The sequence below is a fragment of the Hippopotamus amphibius genome, chromosome 3 (genome assembly GCF_030028045.1).
Source record: "Hippopotamus amphibius kiboko isolate mHipAmp2 chromosome 3, mHipAmp2.hap2, whole genome shotgun sequence".
In the NCBI taxonomy this organism is placed as follows: domain Eukaryota; kingdom Metazoa; phylum Chordata; class Mammalia; order Artiodactyla; family Hippopotamidae; genus Hippopotamus; species Hippopotamus amphibius.
This window is the reverse complement of record NC_080188.1, coordinates 124,411,457-124,427,197: the sequence shown is the minus strand read 5'-3', so window position 1 is coordinate 124,427,197 and position 15,741 is coordinate 124,411,457. Positions and strand designations below refer to the sequence as shown.

General features: G+C 39.2%; 1 protein-coding gene across 1 annotated transcript in view; it reads left to right on the top strand.

Annotated features, from left to right (window-relative positions):
- Positions 1–6,306, top strand: part of LOC130849515 (phospholipase A and acyltransferase 3-like) — a 30,035-nt gene extending 23,729 nt beyond the window's left edge. The window contains exon 4 of the mRNA XM_057728467.1: positions 6,013–6,306. Coding sequence (XP_057584450.1) covers positions 6,013–6,150 — 138 coding nt within the window. The 3' untranslated portion in view covers positions 6,151–6,306. The remainder of the gene's footprint in view (positions 1–6,012) is intronic.
- The last annotated feature ends 9,435 nt before the right edge of the window (positions 6,307–15,741 follow it).

The following is a 15,741-nucleotide window of genomic DNA, read 5'->3' as shown; positions in this document are numbered from 1 at the left end:
GTGTCTGGCCTTACATGTATTTAGTTCTTTAATCCATTTTGAGTTTATTTTTGTATATGGTGTGAAAGAGTGTTCTAATTTCATTCTTTTCCATGTAGCTGTCCAGTTTTCCCAGCCCCGCTTGTTGAAGAGGCTGCCTTTTCTCCATTGTATATCCTTGCCTCCTTTGTCATAGATTAGTTGACCATAGTTTATCTCTGGGCTTTCTATCCTGTTTCATTGATCTATATTTCTGTTTTTGTGCCAGTACCATACTGTCTTGATCACTGTAGCCTTGTAGTATATCCTGAAGTCAGGAATCCTGATTCCCCCAACTCCATCTTTCCTTCTCAAGATTGTTTTGGTCATTCAGGGTCTTTTGCATTTCCAAACAAATCATAACATTTCTAGTTCTAGTTCTGTGAAAAATGCCATTGGTAATTTGATCAGAATTGCATTGAATCTGTAAATTGCTTTCGGTAGTATAATCATTTTCACAATGTTGATTCTTCCAATCCAAGAACATGGCATGTCCCTCCATCTGTTTGTGTCATCTTTGATTTCTTTCATTAGTGTCTTATAATTTTCTGAGTACAGGGCTTTTACCTCTTTAGGTAGGTTTATTCCTAGGTATTTTATTCTTTTTGTTGCAATGGTGAATGGGATTATTTCTTTAATTTCTCTTTCTGAACCTTCATTGTTAGTGTATAGAAATGCAAGAGATTTCTGTGTGTTAATTTTGTATCCTGCAACTTTATCAAATTCATTGATTAGCTCAAGTAGTTTTGTGGTGGCATCTTTAGGATTTTCTATGTATAGTGTCATGTCATCTGCGAACAGTGACAATTTTACTTCTTCTTTTCCAATTTGGATTCGTTTTATTTCCTTTTCTTCTCTGATTGCTGTGGCAAGGACTTCCAAAACTATGTTGAATAGTAGTGGCAAGAGTGGACATCCTTGTCTTGTTCCTTATCTTAGAGGGAATGCTTGCAGTTTTTCACCATTGAGAATGATGTTTGCTGTGGGTTTGTCATATATGGCCTTTATTATGTTGAGGTAGGTTCCCTTGATGCCCACCTTCTGGAGAGTTTTTATCATAAATGGGTGTTGAATTTTGTCAAAAGCTTTTTCTGCATCTATTGAGATGATCATGTGGTTTTTATCCTTCAATTTGTTAATATGGTGTATCACATTGATTGATTTGCATATATTGAAGAATCCTTGCATTCCAAGGATAAACCCCACTTGACCATGGTGTATGATCCTTTTAATGTGTCATTGGATTCCATTGGCTAGTATTTTGTTGAGGATTTTTTCATCTAAATTCATCTGTGATATTGGTCTGTAATTTTGTATTTTTGTGGTATCTTTCTCTGGTTTTGGTATCAGGGTGATGGTGGTCTCATAAAATGAGTTTGGGAGGGTTCCTTCCTCTGCAATGTTTTGGAAGAGTTTGAGAAGGTTGGATGTTAGCTCTTCTCTAAATATTTGATAAAATTCACCTGTGAATCCATCTGGTCCTGGACTTTTGTTTGTTGGGAGATTTTTAATCACAGTTTCAATTTGATTCCTTGCGATTGGTCTGTTCATATTTTCTATTTTTTCCTGATTCAATCTTGAAAGGTTATAACTTTCTAAGAATCTGTCCATTTCATCCAGCTTGTCCATTTTATTGGCATATAGTTGCTTGTAGTAGTCTCTTATGGTGCTTTTTATTTCTGTGGTGTCTGTTGTAACTTCTCCTGTTTCATTTCTAATTTTATTGATTTGAGTCCTCTCCCTTTTTTTCTTGATGAGTCTTGCTAGAGGTTTATCGATTTTATTTATCTTCTCAAAGAACCAGCTTTTAGCTTTATTGATTTTTGCTATTGTTTTCTTTGTTTCTATTTCATTTATTTCTGCTCTGATCTTTATGATTTCTCTCCGTCTACTCACTTTGGGTTTTGTTTGCTCTTCTTTCTCTCATTTCTTTAGGTGTAAGGTTAGATTGTTTATTTGGGATTTTCCTTGTTTCTTGAGGTAGGATTGTATCACTATAAACTTCCCTCTCAGAACTGCCTTTGCTGCATCCCATAGGTTTTGGATCGTTGTGTTTTCATTGTCATTTGTCTCTAAGTATTTTGTGATTTCCTCTTTGATTTCTTCAGTGATCTGTTGGTTATTTAGTAGCGTATTGTTTAGCCTCCATGTGTTTGTGTTTTTTACAGTTTTTTCCCTGTAGTTGATTTCTAATCTCATAGTGTTGTGGTCAGTAAAGATGCTTGATACAATTTCAGTTTCTTGAATTCACCAAGTGTTGATTTATGACCCAAAAAGTGATCTATCCTGGAGAATGTTCCATGTGCACTTGAGAAGAATGTGTAATCTGCTGCTTTTGGATGTAATGTCCTATAGATACCTATTAAATCAAGGTGATTTATTGTGTCATTTAAAGCTTGTGTTTCCTTATTAATATTTTGTGTGGATGATCTGTCCATTGGTGTAAGTGGGGTGTTAAAGTCCCCCACTATGATTGTGTTACCGTCGATTTCCTCTTTCATAGTTGTTAGCATTTGCCTTATGCATTGAGGTGCTCCTATATTGGGTGCATATATATTTACAATTGTTATCTCTTCTTCTTGGATTGATCCCTTGATCGTTATGTAGTGTCCTTTCTTGTCTCTTGTAACATTTTTTATTTAAAGTCTATTTTATCTGATATGAGTATCGCTACTCCAGCTTTCTTTCAATTTCCATTTGCATGGAATATCTTTTTCCATCCCCTCACTTCCAGTCTATATGTGTCCCTAGGTCTGAAGTGAGTCTCTTGTAGACAGCATATATATGGGTCTTGTTTTTGTATCCATTCAGCCAGTCTGTGTCTTTTGGTTGGTGCATTTAGTCCATTTACATTCAAGGTAATTATTGATATGTATGTTCCTATTACCATTTTCTTAATTGTTTTATTTTTGTTTTTGTAGGTCCTTTTCTTCTCTTACGTTTCCCACTTAGAGAAGTTCCTTTAGCATTTGTCATATGGCTGGTTTGGTGGTGCTGAATTCTCTTAGCTGTTGTTTGTCTGTAAAGCTTTTGATTTCTCTGTCGAATCTGAATGAGATCCTTGCTGGGTAGAGTATCCTTCATTGTAGGTTCTTCCCTTTCATCACATTAAATATATCATGCCACTCCCTTCTGGCTTGCAGAATTTCTGTTGAGAAATCAGCTCTTAACCTGATGGGAGTTCCCTTGTATGTTATTTGTCATTTTTTCCCTTGTTGCTTTTAATATCTTTTCTCTGTCTTTAATTTTGTCAGTTTGACTACTCTATGTCTTGGCATGTTTCTCCTTGGGTTTATCCTGCCTGGGACTCTCTGCTTCCTGGACTTAGGTAGCTATTTCCTTTCCCATGTTAGGGAAGTTTTCCACTATAATCTCTTCCAATATTTTCTCAGGTCCTTTCTCTCTCTATTCTCCTTCTGGGACCCCTATAATGCGAATGTTGGTGCATTTAATGTTGTCCCCGAGGTCTCTTAGGCTGTCTTCAGTTCTTTTCATTCTTTTTTCTTTATTCTTTTCCACATCAGTGATTATCACCATTCTGTCTTCCAGCTCACTTATTCACCCTTCTGCCTCAGTTAATCTGCTATTGGTTCCTTCTAGTATATTTTTCATTTCAGTTATTGTGTTGCATATCTCTGTTTGTTTGTTCTTTAATTCTTCTAGGTCTTTGGTAAACTTTTCTTACAACTTTTCGATCTTTGCATCCAATCTTTTTTTAAAGTCCTGGATCATCTTCACCATGATTATTCTGAATTCTTTTTCTGGAAGGATGCCTATCTCCTCTTCATTTAGTTGTTTTTCTGGCGTTTTATCTTGTCCCTTTATCTGGTTCATAGTCTTTTGCCTTTTCATTTTCTTTGTCTTTCTGTGGCTGTGGTTTTCAATTCCACAAAACGAAATACTGCTGATACTGCTTGATACTGCTGTCTGCCCTTTCGTGGAGGAAGCAGCTATCTAGGAGCCTCATGGGTGCTTCCTGATGGGAGGGACTGATGGTGGGTTGGGCTGGATGGGTGGAGCTCAGTAACACTTTAATCCAACTTGGTGGGTGGAGCTCAGTGACACTTTAATCTGCTTGTCTGCCAATGGGTGGGGCTGTGTTCCCACCCTGGTGGTCATTTGGCCTGAGGCGACTCAGCACTGGAACTTACAGGCTCTTTGGTGGAGCTAATGGCAGACTCTGGGAGGGCTTATGCCAATGAGCACTTCCCAGAACCCCTGCCACCAGTGTCCCTGTCTCCTCATGAGCCACAGCTGCCCCCCACCTCTGCAGGCAACCCTCCAACACCAGCAGGTAGGTCTGGTTCAGTCTCCTATGGGGTCACTGCTCCTTCCCCCTGGGTCCTGGTGAGTATACTTTTTTGTGTGCTCTCCAAGAGTGGAGTCTCCATTTCCCCCAGTCCTGTGGAGGTCCTGCAATCACATCCCGCTGGCTTTCAAAGTCTGATTCTCTGGGGATTCCTCCTCCCGTTGCTGGATCCCCAGGTTAGGAATCCTGATGTGGGGCTCAGAACCCTCACTTTAGTGGGTGGACTTCTGCAGTATAACTGTTTTCCAGCTTCTGAGTCACCCACCCAGCATTTATGGGATTTGATTTTAATGCAATTGCACCCCTCCTACCATCTCATTGTGACTTCTCCTTTGTCTCTAGATGTGGGGTGTTTTTTTTTTTTTTTTTTTTGGTGAGTTCCAGTGTCTGTCTGTGGATGATTTTTCAGCAGTTAGTTGTAATTCTGTTGCTCTTGCAAGAGGGAGTGAGTGCACATCCTCCTACTCCACCATCATGATTCAGCATCTCTCAGTAACTTTTCTTGCTTTTTCACTCAATGCCAGCCCCTGTCTGCCAGCTGTAGCAGTGTAGTACTGTAGTTTTCAAAGTACTGTACTGTAAGAGTAAAAATGTTTATTTTTGGTGTTTGTTTTTATATTTTTCTTGTGTGAAAAGTATTATAAACCTATGATAGTACAGTTCTCATCATGCTGTATTTTTTTTTTTTTTTTTGGCACATGGGCTTAGTTGCTCCGTGGCATGTGGGATCTTCCTGGAGCAGGGATCGAACCCATGTCCTCTGCATTGGCAGGCAGATTCTTAACCACTGCGCCACCTAGGAAGCCCCGATAGTACAGTTCTCTATAGCCAATTGTATTAGTTGAGTACCTAGGCTCACTTTGTTGGCATACAATCAAGTTGGACTTACGAATGTGCTCTCTCAAGGAAACTCATTTTGTATGTGGGGGACTTACTGTAATTAGGATCAATCCTCAGCTTTTCCCATTGCCTTAGCCTTTAGTGTTCTCTGTGTCGTAGTGGAATTATACCTAAAACAAATGCCTTACTTTACTTTTAGTTGGAGTTTCAGAAGGAGTGAAATTTGACACATGTTCAATTTTTACTCAGAAACTTACTCTTTCATAATTTTTTTCCTAGTGGAAGCAGTACAAGTCAGGTGTCTCAATAATTTAAAGTATAACATCACTATTCTTCATAGTTGAGCCATTTATTTAAGAACATGCAAAGAGCACCTCTGTGCCTGGCAGGACTGGGTGCTGAGGACACAGTGAAAATGAGGGCAAGTGAGGGCTTTGCTGGGACAGAGGTCAAAGTTTATTGAGGATTCAATAGCGATCCCTCTTCAACTTCTCATTTACTTTCAGAGCTCCCTGTCGGCCAGCCAGGATTTCAACCATCTGGCTTCATCTCCCTGTCCTTCCCACAGCCACCCTCTGGGGATTTGTGTGTTTTAAATACTCACAAGGTGAAGTGAGTTTCCCTCTTGAGGCCGGTGTATGCCGTCGGCCAGCTGGCCCATCTACCAGTTCCTTCCCCAACCAGTACTCCTCTCCCCATTTCCCTGCCAGTATTTGTTGACTCCTGAGTTTGTCAGGGAGGCCAAAGGGACATGTGAGGCACCCAGAGCTGGATGTTCTTCTTGAATGTACAGTTTGTACTCAGATTCCTGACATAGAGTCTGATCCACCTTGTCTCTCTTGCAGGGCAGAGATGCCATCTTGGCATGTCTCTTAGGAGCAACGATGGGCATCGGACTTGGCATTGGAGGACCAGTGAGCCTGTTAATCGGCTTAGGAGGAGCGTTCGGCCTGGCAACCATGGCTTTTCGATCCATGAACTGAAAATAAAGGAAACAAAAGCAAAGACCAGACGAGAGTGAGGTCTCAGCAGTGATTTTACACTTTCAGGGGGTCTTGTTTTGCTAGAGGGTTTGACGTTTGGTTTGTGGATTTCATTCTGTTTTAAAATAATGCTTACTTTCACAAAATAAAATAAAGCCCAATGAGCAAGGATTTTATTGAGGGAAATACAGCAAGAACTGCCTGCGGTGGAGTCTGTTGAGGGTGCAGCTGGGCTGTATTCTTGCTGATACCAGGTCGTGTTCTGTGCTTTTGGTGATTTTCTCTCATTCTCTCTTTGTGGGCTGCACTCTTTCTGTGCAGGGCACAGAGTCCAGCTCTGGTCATCTCAAGTAACGGGTGTTTCTAGTGGTGAGGATACAAGTGGGCAGCAAGGGAGACACACAGACCTGACTATTGTGTGAGAACCAGAACCACTGGACACCCAGGACCCTTGGCCTGGAACTAGACCCACCCTGGCCCCCAGGACTCAGCTGCGGTAGTCTGTAGACCTCTAGTGGTGTTCAAACCGAACCAAACCTCAACCACAAGGAAGCAGTATATACTCTTGCGAATCTTGTAAACCTCCCCTGCTCCTCACAGCTTTCCTCTGCCTTATCACTGCCACCCCACAGCACTCTCCTGTCCTCTCCACTTGTGCTTGTCACAACCCACCAAGTTGCTGATCCAACATCCTCTCCTGGGGCTTCTCTTCCCACATCTGCTCAGCTTCATCCCTCCCCCGAGGCCTCCGAGGTGCTCCCAGCGCCAGCATCCCAGAGAGAATCTGATTGGCTCAGCTCACCACACGTAGCTCATCCCACCAATTGATTGGCTGCCACTGGGTCAGGTGGCCCCAAAAGCCAATCAGCTCTGCCCAGTGGGGCCAGGTCACATGGTATAAGATTGCATCAGACGTCAGAGGGTAGGAGGATGGCTGGTCCCATGCCTGACTTCCCTGCTACTGAATGAACCCCCTGGGGAGGAATTAGGGGAGAAGACACAACAATTCATGGTTGGTCCCTTTAACTCTCAGGTGGTTACTCCCTGGGCTTGGTAGATGTGGAAACTGACCATTTTCCTGAAAGGGGCTTTTGTGTTTTCCTCAGAAATACCCTGCTGGGGCCAATGTCCTTGCCTGCAAGGGCAAGTCTTCTCCTCCATCTGGTTGCGAATGTTTCCTTTGCCAGTCCTGGTTGTTTGGGGACCATCTGTCTGTTGGAATTCTAAACAGGACTTACAAATGGCTCCTGGCCAGTTCCCTTTTGCCTGGCTCACATCTAGTGCAGAATAAGCTAGTGTCCATTCATATCCCCGTGTTGCTATAAGAGAAGTTTTCTCCCAGTGTAGTTTTCTTTCTTTCTTTCTTTCTTTCTTTCTTTCTTTCTTTCTTTCTTTCTTTCTTTCTTTCTTTCTTTCTTTCTTTTGTTTCAGTTCTATTGATACAACATCTCATGCCAGTTCTCAAGCTCCCCAAACCCAAGGGACATGGGGTAACTTTAAAAGGTGGGTTACTTGAAGCCCTGACTCTCACACAGCATAAGGTGATGTGGACACATGGTAAATAAACTTCCAAACTAATTATGTAGGAAAAAGATGAATGAGGAAAAATAAACACAAGAAAGCAAAGCAAAAACACCCAGTTCCATTAAAAATTAAAGAAACATAAATACAAAAACTGGGGAGTGTAGAAATAGCCAGATAGGATGGAAGAACTAGTTCCAAATATATTACTAATGACCGTAATTATGAATGGACTAGGCTTGCTAAGTCAAAGAGAAACATCACACCAAATTAGACAACTAATCCAGGGAATACTGTTTATAGCAGATACAACTGAAATATAAAGACACAAAGATTGAAGTTAAAAAGAAAGACATTTTAGATGATAACTTGTCTGGTGTCTTTGAGAATTTAATGTTATTGGGAATTCCCTGGCACAGTGGTTAAGAATCCACCTGTCAATGCAGGGAACACAGGTTCCATCCCTGGTCCTGGGAGATCCCACATGCCACGGAGCAACTAAGCTGGTGCTCCACAACTATTGAGCCTGTGCTCTAGAGCCTGTGAACCACAACTATTGAGCCTGTGGGCCACAATTACTGAAGTGCATGTGCCTAGAGCCCGTGCTCTGCCACAAGAGAAGCTCCTGATCTCTGCAACTGAAGAAAGGCCATACACAGCATCAAAGACCCAACGCAGCTAATAAATACATAAAAAATAAAATAAATTAAAAAAAGTTAATGTTAGCAAGGAGAAAAATTCAGGGTGTGTATAAATTATCCTAGACTGAAAGACATGTTGGAGACAAAACAACTAAATGTGAAAAACAATTATAAAAGCAATTTGGGATAATTGGGGAAATTTGACTATGCACTGGGTATAGAAGAGTATTAAGGAATTATTCATTTTATTAATGTGTAAATGATATGAGGTGTATGTAAAACACATGACCTAATTTAAACACAGATGCAGATAAAGGAAACATGACAAAACTACATTTTTAATATATGCAATGACTATATTGTTGGCCAGTGTCCTAGTCTTTCTACTCTTTCTGTACAATAAAAAAATGCACATAGTAAACATTTAAAAAATATCTGAAATTTGAACTTGAAAATTAAAAAAAAATAGGACTTTGAAACTAATTCAACAAATTACATAATAAATTTTTAAAATTAAAAGAAGAGAGATATGTTAGGAAAATACTAATTAAAAACTGGTAAATTTGTTAATACTAATGAAATAAAGCTGGTAGAACTCTACTGATGTTAGAAAATACAGGCTTTAAGCCAAAATGATTACTAGACAGAAAGAAGATTAAAAATGTGGCATAAGAAATGTATTCAGTCTTTGTCCTTGATCCTTGGCCAGAGGTCCTAAAACCCTTGGAAATTCCAGAGTGGTAGGCATCTTTTTTGCTATTCCTAAGGAGGCCCTATTGGGCAACCTGAGTTTGTCCTAATGAGGTGACTTAGGGTGAGGACCCTAAGATAGCCTTAGGATGGGGCTGGTCATCAGAAAGGGGAAGGAATTAGAGGGTTGGAACTTTCAGGCTCCCGATCTCTAAGAAGGGGAGGTGAGGGGTGGGGGCACTGAAAGCTAAGTTCTACAAAAACTCTTGAACAAGGAGACTTGATGAGCTTCCTGGGTAGTGAACATGTTGAGGTATCGGGAGAGTAGGTGCCTGATGAGGGTGTGGAAGCTTCTTGCATTCCTCTGCCCCCACACCTTGCCCTATGCATGTCTTCCATTTGCTTGTTCCTGAGTTGTATCTGTTATCATAAACTGGGAAACATAAAGTGCCTTCCTGAGTTCTGTAAGCTGTTGTAGCAAATTCATGAACCTTAGGAGAGGTTGTGGGAACCCCTGATTTTTAAGACACTGACATAAAGGCTATTACAAGAGACAAGGAAGGTCACTACATAATGATCAAGGGATCAATCCATGAAGAACATATAACAATTGTAAATATCTATGCACTCAACATAGGAGCATCTCAATACATAAGGAAAATGCTAACAGCCATAAAACGGGACATCAACAGTAACACAATAATAGTAGGAGACTTTAACACCCCACTTACATCAATGGACAGATCATCCATACAGAAAATAAATTAGAACACACAAGCTTGAAATGACACATTAGACCATCTTGACTTAATTGATATTTATAGGACATTCCATCCAAAAGTGACAGAATACACTTTCTTCTCAAGTGCACATGGAATATTCTCCAGGATAGATCACATCTTGGGTCACAAATCAAGCCTTGGTAAATTAAAAAAAATTGAAATAGTATCAAGCATTTTCTCTGACCACAATGCCATGAGACTAGATATCAATTACAGGAAAAAAAAAACTGTAAAAAATACAACCACATGGAGACTAAACATTATGCTATTAAACAATCAAGAAACCAGTAAAGACATCAAAGAGGAAATAAAAGAAACCTAGAAACAAATGACAATGAAAACACAATGACCCAAAACTTATGGGATGCAGCAAAAGCAGTCTTAAGAGGGAAGTTTATAGCAATACAGTCCTACCTCAAGAAACAAGAAAAATATCGAACAAACAACCTAAACTTCCACCTAAAACAACCAGAGAAAGAAGAACAAAAAAATCCCAAAGTGAGCTGAAAGAAAAAAATCATAAAGATCAGATCAGAAATAAAAGAAAAAGAAATGAAGGAAACAATAGCAAAGATCAATGAAACTAAAAGCTGGTTCTTTGAGAAGATAAACAAAATTGATACATCATTAGCCAAACTCATCAAGAAAAAAAGGGAGAAGATGCAAATCAACAGAATTAGAAATGAAAAAGAAGTAACAACAGACACTGCAGAAATGCAAAGGATCATAAGAGACTACTACAAACAACTATATGGCAATAAAATGGATAACCTGGAAGAAATGGACAAATTCTTAGAAAAGTACAATCTTCCAAAACTAAACCAGGAATAAATAGAACATATGAACAGACCAATCACAAGTACAGAAATTGAGGCTGTGATTAAAAATCTCCCAACAAACAAAAGCCCAGGGCCAGATGGCTTCACAGGTGAATTCTATCAAACATTTAGAGAAGAGCTAACACCTATTCTTCTCAAACTCTTCCAAATTATAGCAGAAGGAGGAACACTCCCAAACTCATTCTGCAAGGCCACCATCACCCTGATACCAAAACCAGGCAAAGATGTCACAAAAAAAGGAAATTACAGGGCAATATACCTGATGAATATAGATACAAAAATCCTCAACAAAATACTACCTAACAGAATCCAACAGCATATTAAAAAGATCATACACCATGATCAAGTGGGGTTTATCCCTGGAATGCAAGGATTCTTCCGTATGCCCAAATCAATCAATGTGATACACCATATTAACAAATTGAAAGATAAAAACCATATGATAATCTCAATAGACACAGAAAAAGCTTTTGACAAAATTCAACATCCATTTATGATAAAAACTGTCCAGAAAATGGGCATAGAAGGAAATTACTTCAACATAATAAAAGCCATATATGACAAACCAACAGCCAACGTTGTTCTAAATGGTGAAAAACTGAAAGCACTCCCTCTAAGGACAGGAACAAGACAGGGGTGTCCTCTCTCACCATTATTATTCAACATAGTTTTGGAAGTGTTAGCCACAGCAATCAGAGAAGAAAATGAAATAAAAGGAATCCAAATTGGAAAAGAAGAGGTAAAATTGTCCCTCTTCACAGATGACATGATATTATACATAGAAAACCTTAAAGCCTATACCAGAAAACTGCTAGCACTAATCAATGAATTTATTAAAGTAGTAGGATACAAAATTAATGCACAGAAATCTCTTGCATTCCTATACACTAACAATGAAAGAACAGAAAGAGAAATTAAAGAAACTCTTCCATTTACCATTGCAACAAAAATAATAACATACCTAGGAAAAAATCTCCCTAAGGTGGGAAAAGACCTGTATGCAGAAAACCATAAGACACTGATGAAAGAAATCAAAGATGACACAAACAGATGAAGGAACATAACCATGTTCTTGGATTGGAAGAATCTACATTGTGAAAATGACTGTACTACCCAAAGCAATTTACAGATTCAACACAATCCCTATCAAATTACCAATGGCATTTTTCACAGAACTAGAGCAAGAAATCTTATGATTTGTATGGAAATGCAAAAGACCCTGAATGGCCAAAGCAATCTTGAGAAGGAAAGACGGAGTTGGTGGAATTAGGCTTCCTGACTTCAAACTATACTATAAGGCCACAGTGATCAAGACAGTATGGTACTGGTGCAAGAATATAAAGGTAGATCAATGGAACAGGATAGAGAACTCAGAGATAAACCCAAACACATATGGACAGCTTATCTTTGACAAAGGAGGTAAGAAAATACAATGGAAAAAAGACAGCCTCTTCAATAAGTGGTGCTGGGAAAATTGGACAGCTACATGTAAAAGAATGAAATTAGAACACTTCCTAACACCATACACAAAAATAAACTCAAAATGGATTAAAGAGCTAAATGTAAGGCGAGACACTATGAAACTCCTTGAGGGAAACATAGGCAGAACACTGTGTGACATACATCAAAGCAAGATCCTTTCTGACCCACCTTCTAGAATAATGGAAATATAATCAAGAATAAACAAATGGGACCTAATGAAACTTAAAAGCTTTGCACAGTGAAAGAAACCATAAACAAGACAAGAAGACAACCCTCAGAATGGGAGAAAATACTTGCCAAAGAAGAAATGAACAAAGGATTAATCTCCAAAATATACAAGCAGCTCATGTAGCTTAATACCAAAAAAGCAAATAACCCAATCCACAAATGGGCAGAAGACCCAAATAGACATTTCTCCAAAGAAGACATACAGATGGCCAACAAACACATGAAAAGATGCTCAACATCACTGATTATTAGAGAAATGCAAGTCAAAGCCACAAAGAGCTATCACCTCTCACCAGTGAGAATGGCCATCATCCAAAAATCTAGAAACAATAAATGTTGGAGATGGTGCAGAAAAAAGGGAACTCTCCTGCACTGTTGGTGGGAATGTAAGCTGGTACAGCCACTATGGAAAACAGTTTGGAGGTTCCTTAAAAAACTAAAAATAGAACTACCATATGACCCAGTAATCCCACTCCTGGGCATATACCCAGAGAAAACCATAATCCCCAAAGAAACATGTAGCATAATGTTCATTGCAGCACTATTTACAACAGCTAGGACATGGAAACAACCTAAATGCCCATCAACAGATTAATGGAAAAAGAAGATGTGGCACATATATACAATGGAATATTACTAAGCCATAAAAAGGAATGAAACTGAACTATATGTCATGAGGTGAATAGACCTAGAGTCTGTCATACAGAGTGAAGTAAGCCAGAAAGAGAAAAACAAATACTGTATGCTAACACATATATATGGAATCTGAAGAAATGGTACTGATGAACCCAGTGACAGGCAAGAGTGGAGATACAGATGTAGAGAATGGACTTGAGGATATGGGGCTGAGTGCGGGGTGAAGGGGAAGCTGGGACGAAGTGAGAGAATAACATAGACATATTTACACTACCAACTGTAAAATAGATAGCCAGTGCGAAGTTGCTGTATAATAAAAGGAGTTCAACTTGATGATGGGAGATGCCTTAGAGGGTCAGGACAGGGTGGGGGGTGGAGTTCCAGGAGGGAGGGGATATGGGGATATGTGTATAAATACAGCTGATTCACTTTGGTGTACTTCAAAAACTGGTATAAGATTGTAAAGCAAGTACATTCCATTAAAGAGTTTAAAAAAAAAGAAAAGACATTAACAGAAGTACAGGTGGCCTGGGACTTGCAAATGGTGAAAGGCATATGACGGCCAAGGAGGGCAGTCGTAGGGGACTGAGCTCTGAGGGGACTTAAGCTCTGAGGTCTGTACCAACTCATGAAAGTTGGTGTAAAAATTGAACTGATTTGTTGAACACCTAGTTGGTGTCTGGAAACTCAGAAAATTAGTTGCTAGTGTTGAGAAATGCTCCAATAAATTTCTGATGAAAGTTTCAACTCACTAGGAAGGTGTAAAAATTCTAACTTGTTTGCACCTAATAAAAATCCTAGAATAGATAGTGAGACTTTTGGCTTATTGTAAACAGGAAAGGAAAAATTCACCATGATAGTGGGAAATCTAAATACACCTCTCTCAGGAACTGATAAATCAAGGAGGCACAAAAGTCAGTAAAGATACAGAAAATGTGAAAAATTTACCAAGAAGCTGATTTAATGAACAGACATAGTATAATTGTGAATACAGATTCTTTTTGACCTCACACAAAGGAATGCTCATGAAAACTGACCATGTTCTCGGCCTTGAAGCAAGTCTCAACCAAATTCAGTGGACTGGTGACATAGAGACCATCTCTTCTAACCATAATGCAATTAAGTTAGAAATCAATAATAAAGAGATAGCTAGAAAAACTCTATCCCTTTAGAAATTTTAGAACATATTGTTAGGTAAATTATGAGTCAAAAAAGAAAACACGATGAAAACTAGAAAATATTTAGAACTGGATGATAAATTCCATTATTTGTAGCATGAATTCTTACTTGAAGAAAGAAAAAGGTACAAATTAATGTTAATCATCCAATTGAAGAAGATAGAAGAAAGTTATACAGATGGCCAACAGGTACGTGAAAAGAGGCTCAACAGCAGTCACCATCAGGGCAATGCAAATCAAACCTACCATGGGGTATCACCTCATGGCTATTTTCAAAAAGGCAGGAAATAACAAGTGTTGGTGAGGATGTGGAGCAAAGACAACCCGCCTCCACTGTGGGTGGGAATGTAAATTGGCGCAGCCTGTATGGAAACCATCATGAAGGTTCCTCAAAAAATTAAAACTAAAACTACCATGTGATCCAGCAAATCCCCTTCTGGGTATTTATCCAAGGAAAGAGAAAATGGTTTGAAATTAGACGCCTTCTTCCAGGTCTCTGTTGAGATGCCGTGGAGGCAAGATTTGGAACCGAGCTCACAAGGTCTGAAGGCCCAGCTCTCTCTGCTGACAGGTTGACACAGTGTGGATCATTTACAAACAGGTTCTGTTTCAGACATTTCTACTACACCCTGTCACTTGGCACATTTTCAAAACAAGAGTGGATTTATAAGATATTGCAACTCAAATGATATAGGAAAAGCCCCATTCTACAGTAATTAAAGGTGTATGCTATTCTATTTCCACAAAGGGACAAATTAATCAGCTCATCAGAACATGATCGTGAGCTTAGTTTACCAAAGAATATAATTCTAAACCGAAGGCTGATTGATTGATTGATTGATTTTCTTTTAAAAAGTGTTTTATTGAGGTACAATTGACATATAATAAACTGCATATAAAGTGTACAATTTGATTTGTTTCTTATTAGTGGTCTATTTTATACTATTATTGTATATATGCCAATCCGAATCTCCCAATTTATCCTGATGAGGAAGATTTGAAATCTATAGTTTGAGGTCTGCTATGTGAACCCTGCCTGTTAATAATTGCATGGGAATGATTGATATAAGTATAAAATGTACTTTTCCTGCCTCTGTTTGCCTTTGTCTGAACTCCCGCATCCTGTAACTCCTAGCAACTCCAGTGTCCTGTAACCCTTAGCAACCCCCGTGTTCTGTAACCACCTGTAATTTATGGAAATGGTGTAACCAATCAGTTAGTACCAACTGTAGCTATATGTCTTAATCTATAAAAGGAGAAAATTGGCCCAAAATGGTGCCCAGAATTTTTGGAGCTTTAGCTCCTCTGGTGCCTCCAGCTCAATAAACCTGAGTTCTCCAACTCTCTGAGTGTGGTGCTTTGTTTCTCGTGGGATCAAGTTCTGCAACAATCCCACTCCAAACTCCCCACACCACACCTCTCTCCTCATGCTTTCCTCCCTTGCTGTTCATATGTTTGTTCTCTACATCTGTGTCTTTATTTCTGCCTTGCAATCCAGTTGATCTGTACCATTTTTTCTAGATTCCACATACATGCGTTAATATATGATATTTGTTTTTCTCTTTCTGACATCACTCTCTATGACGGTCTCTAG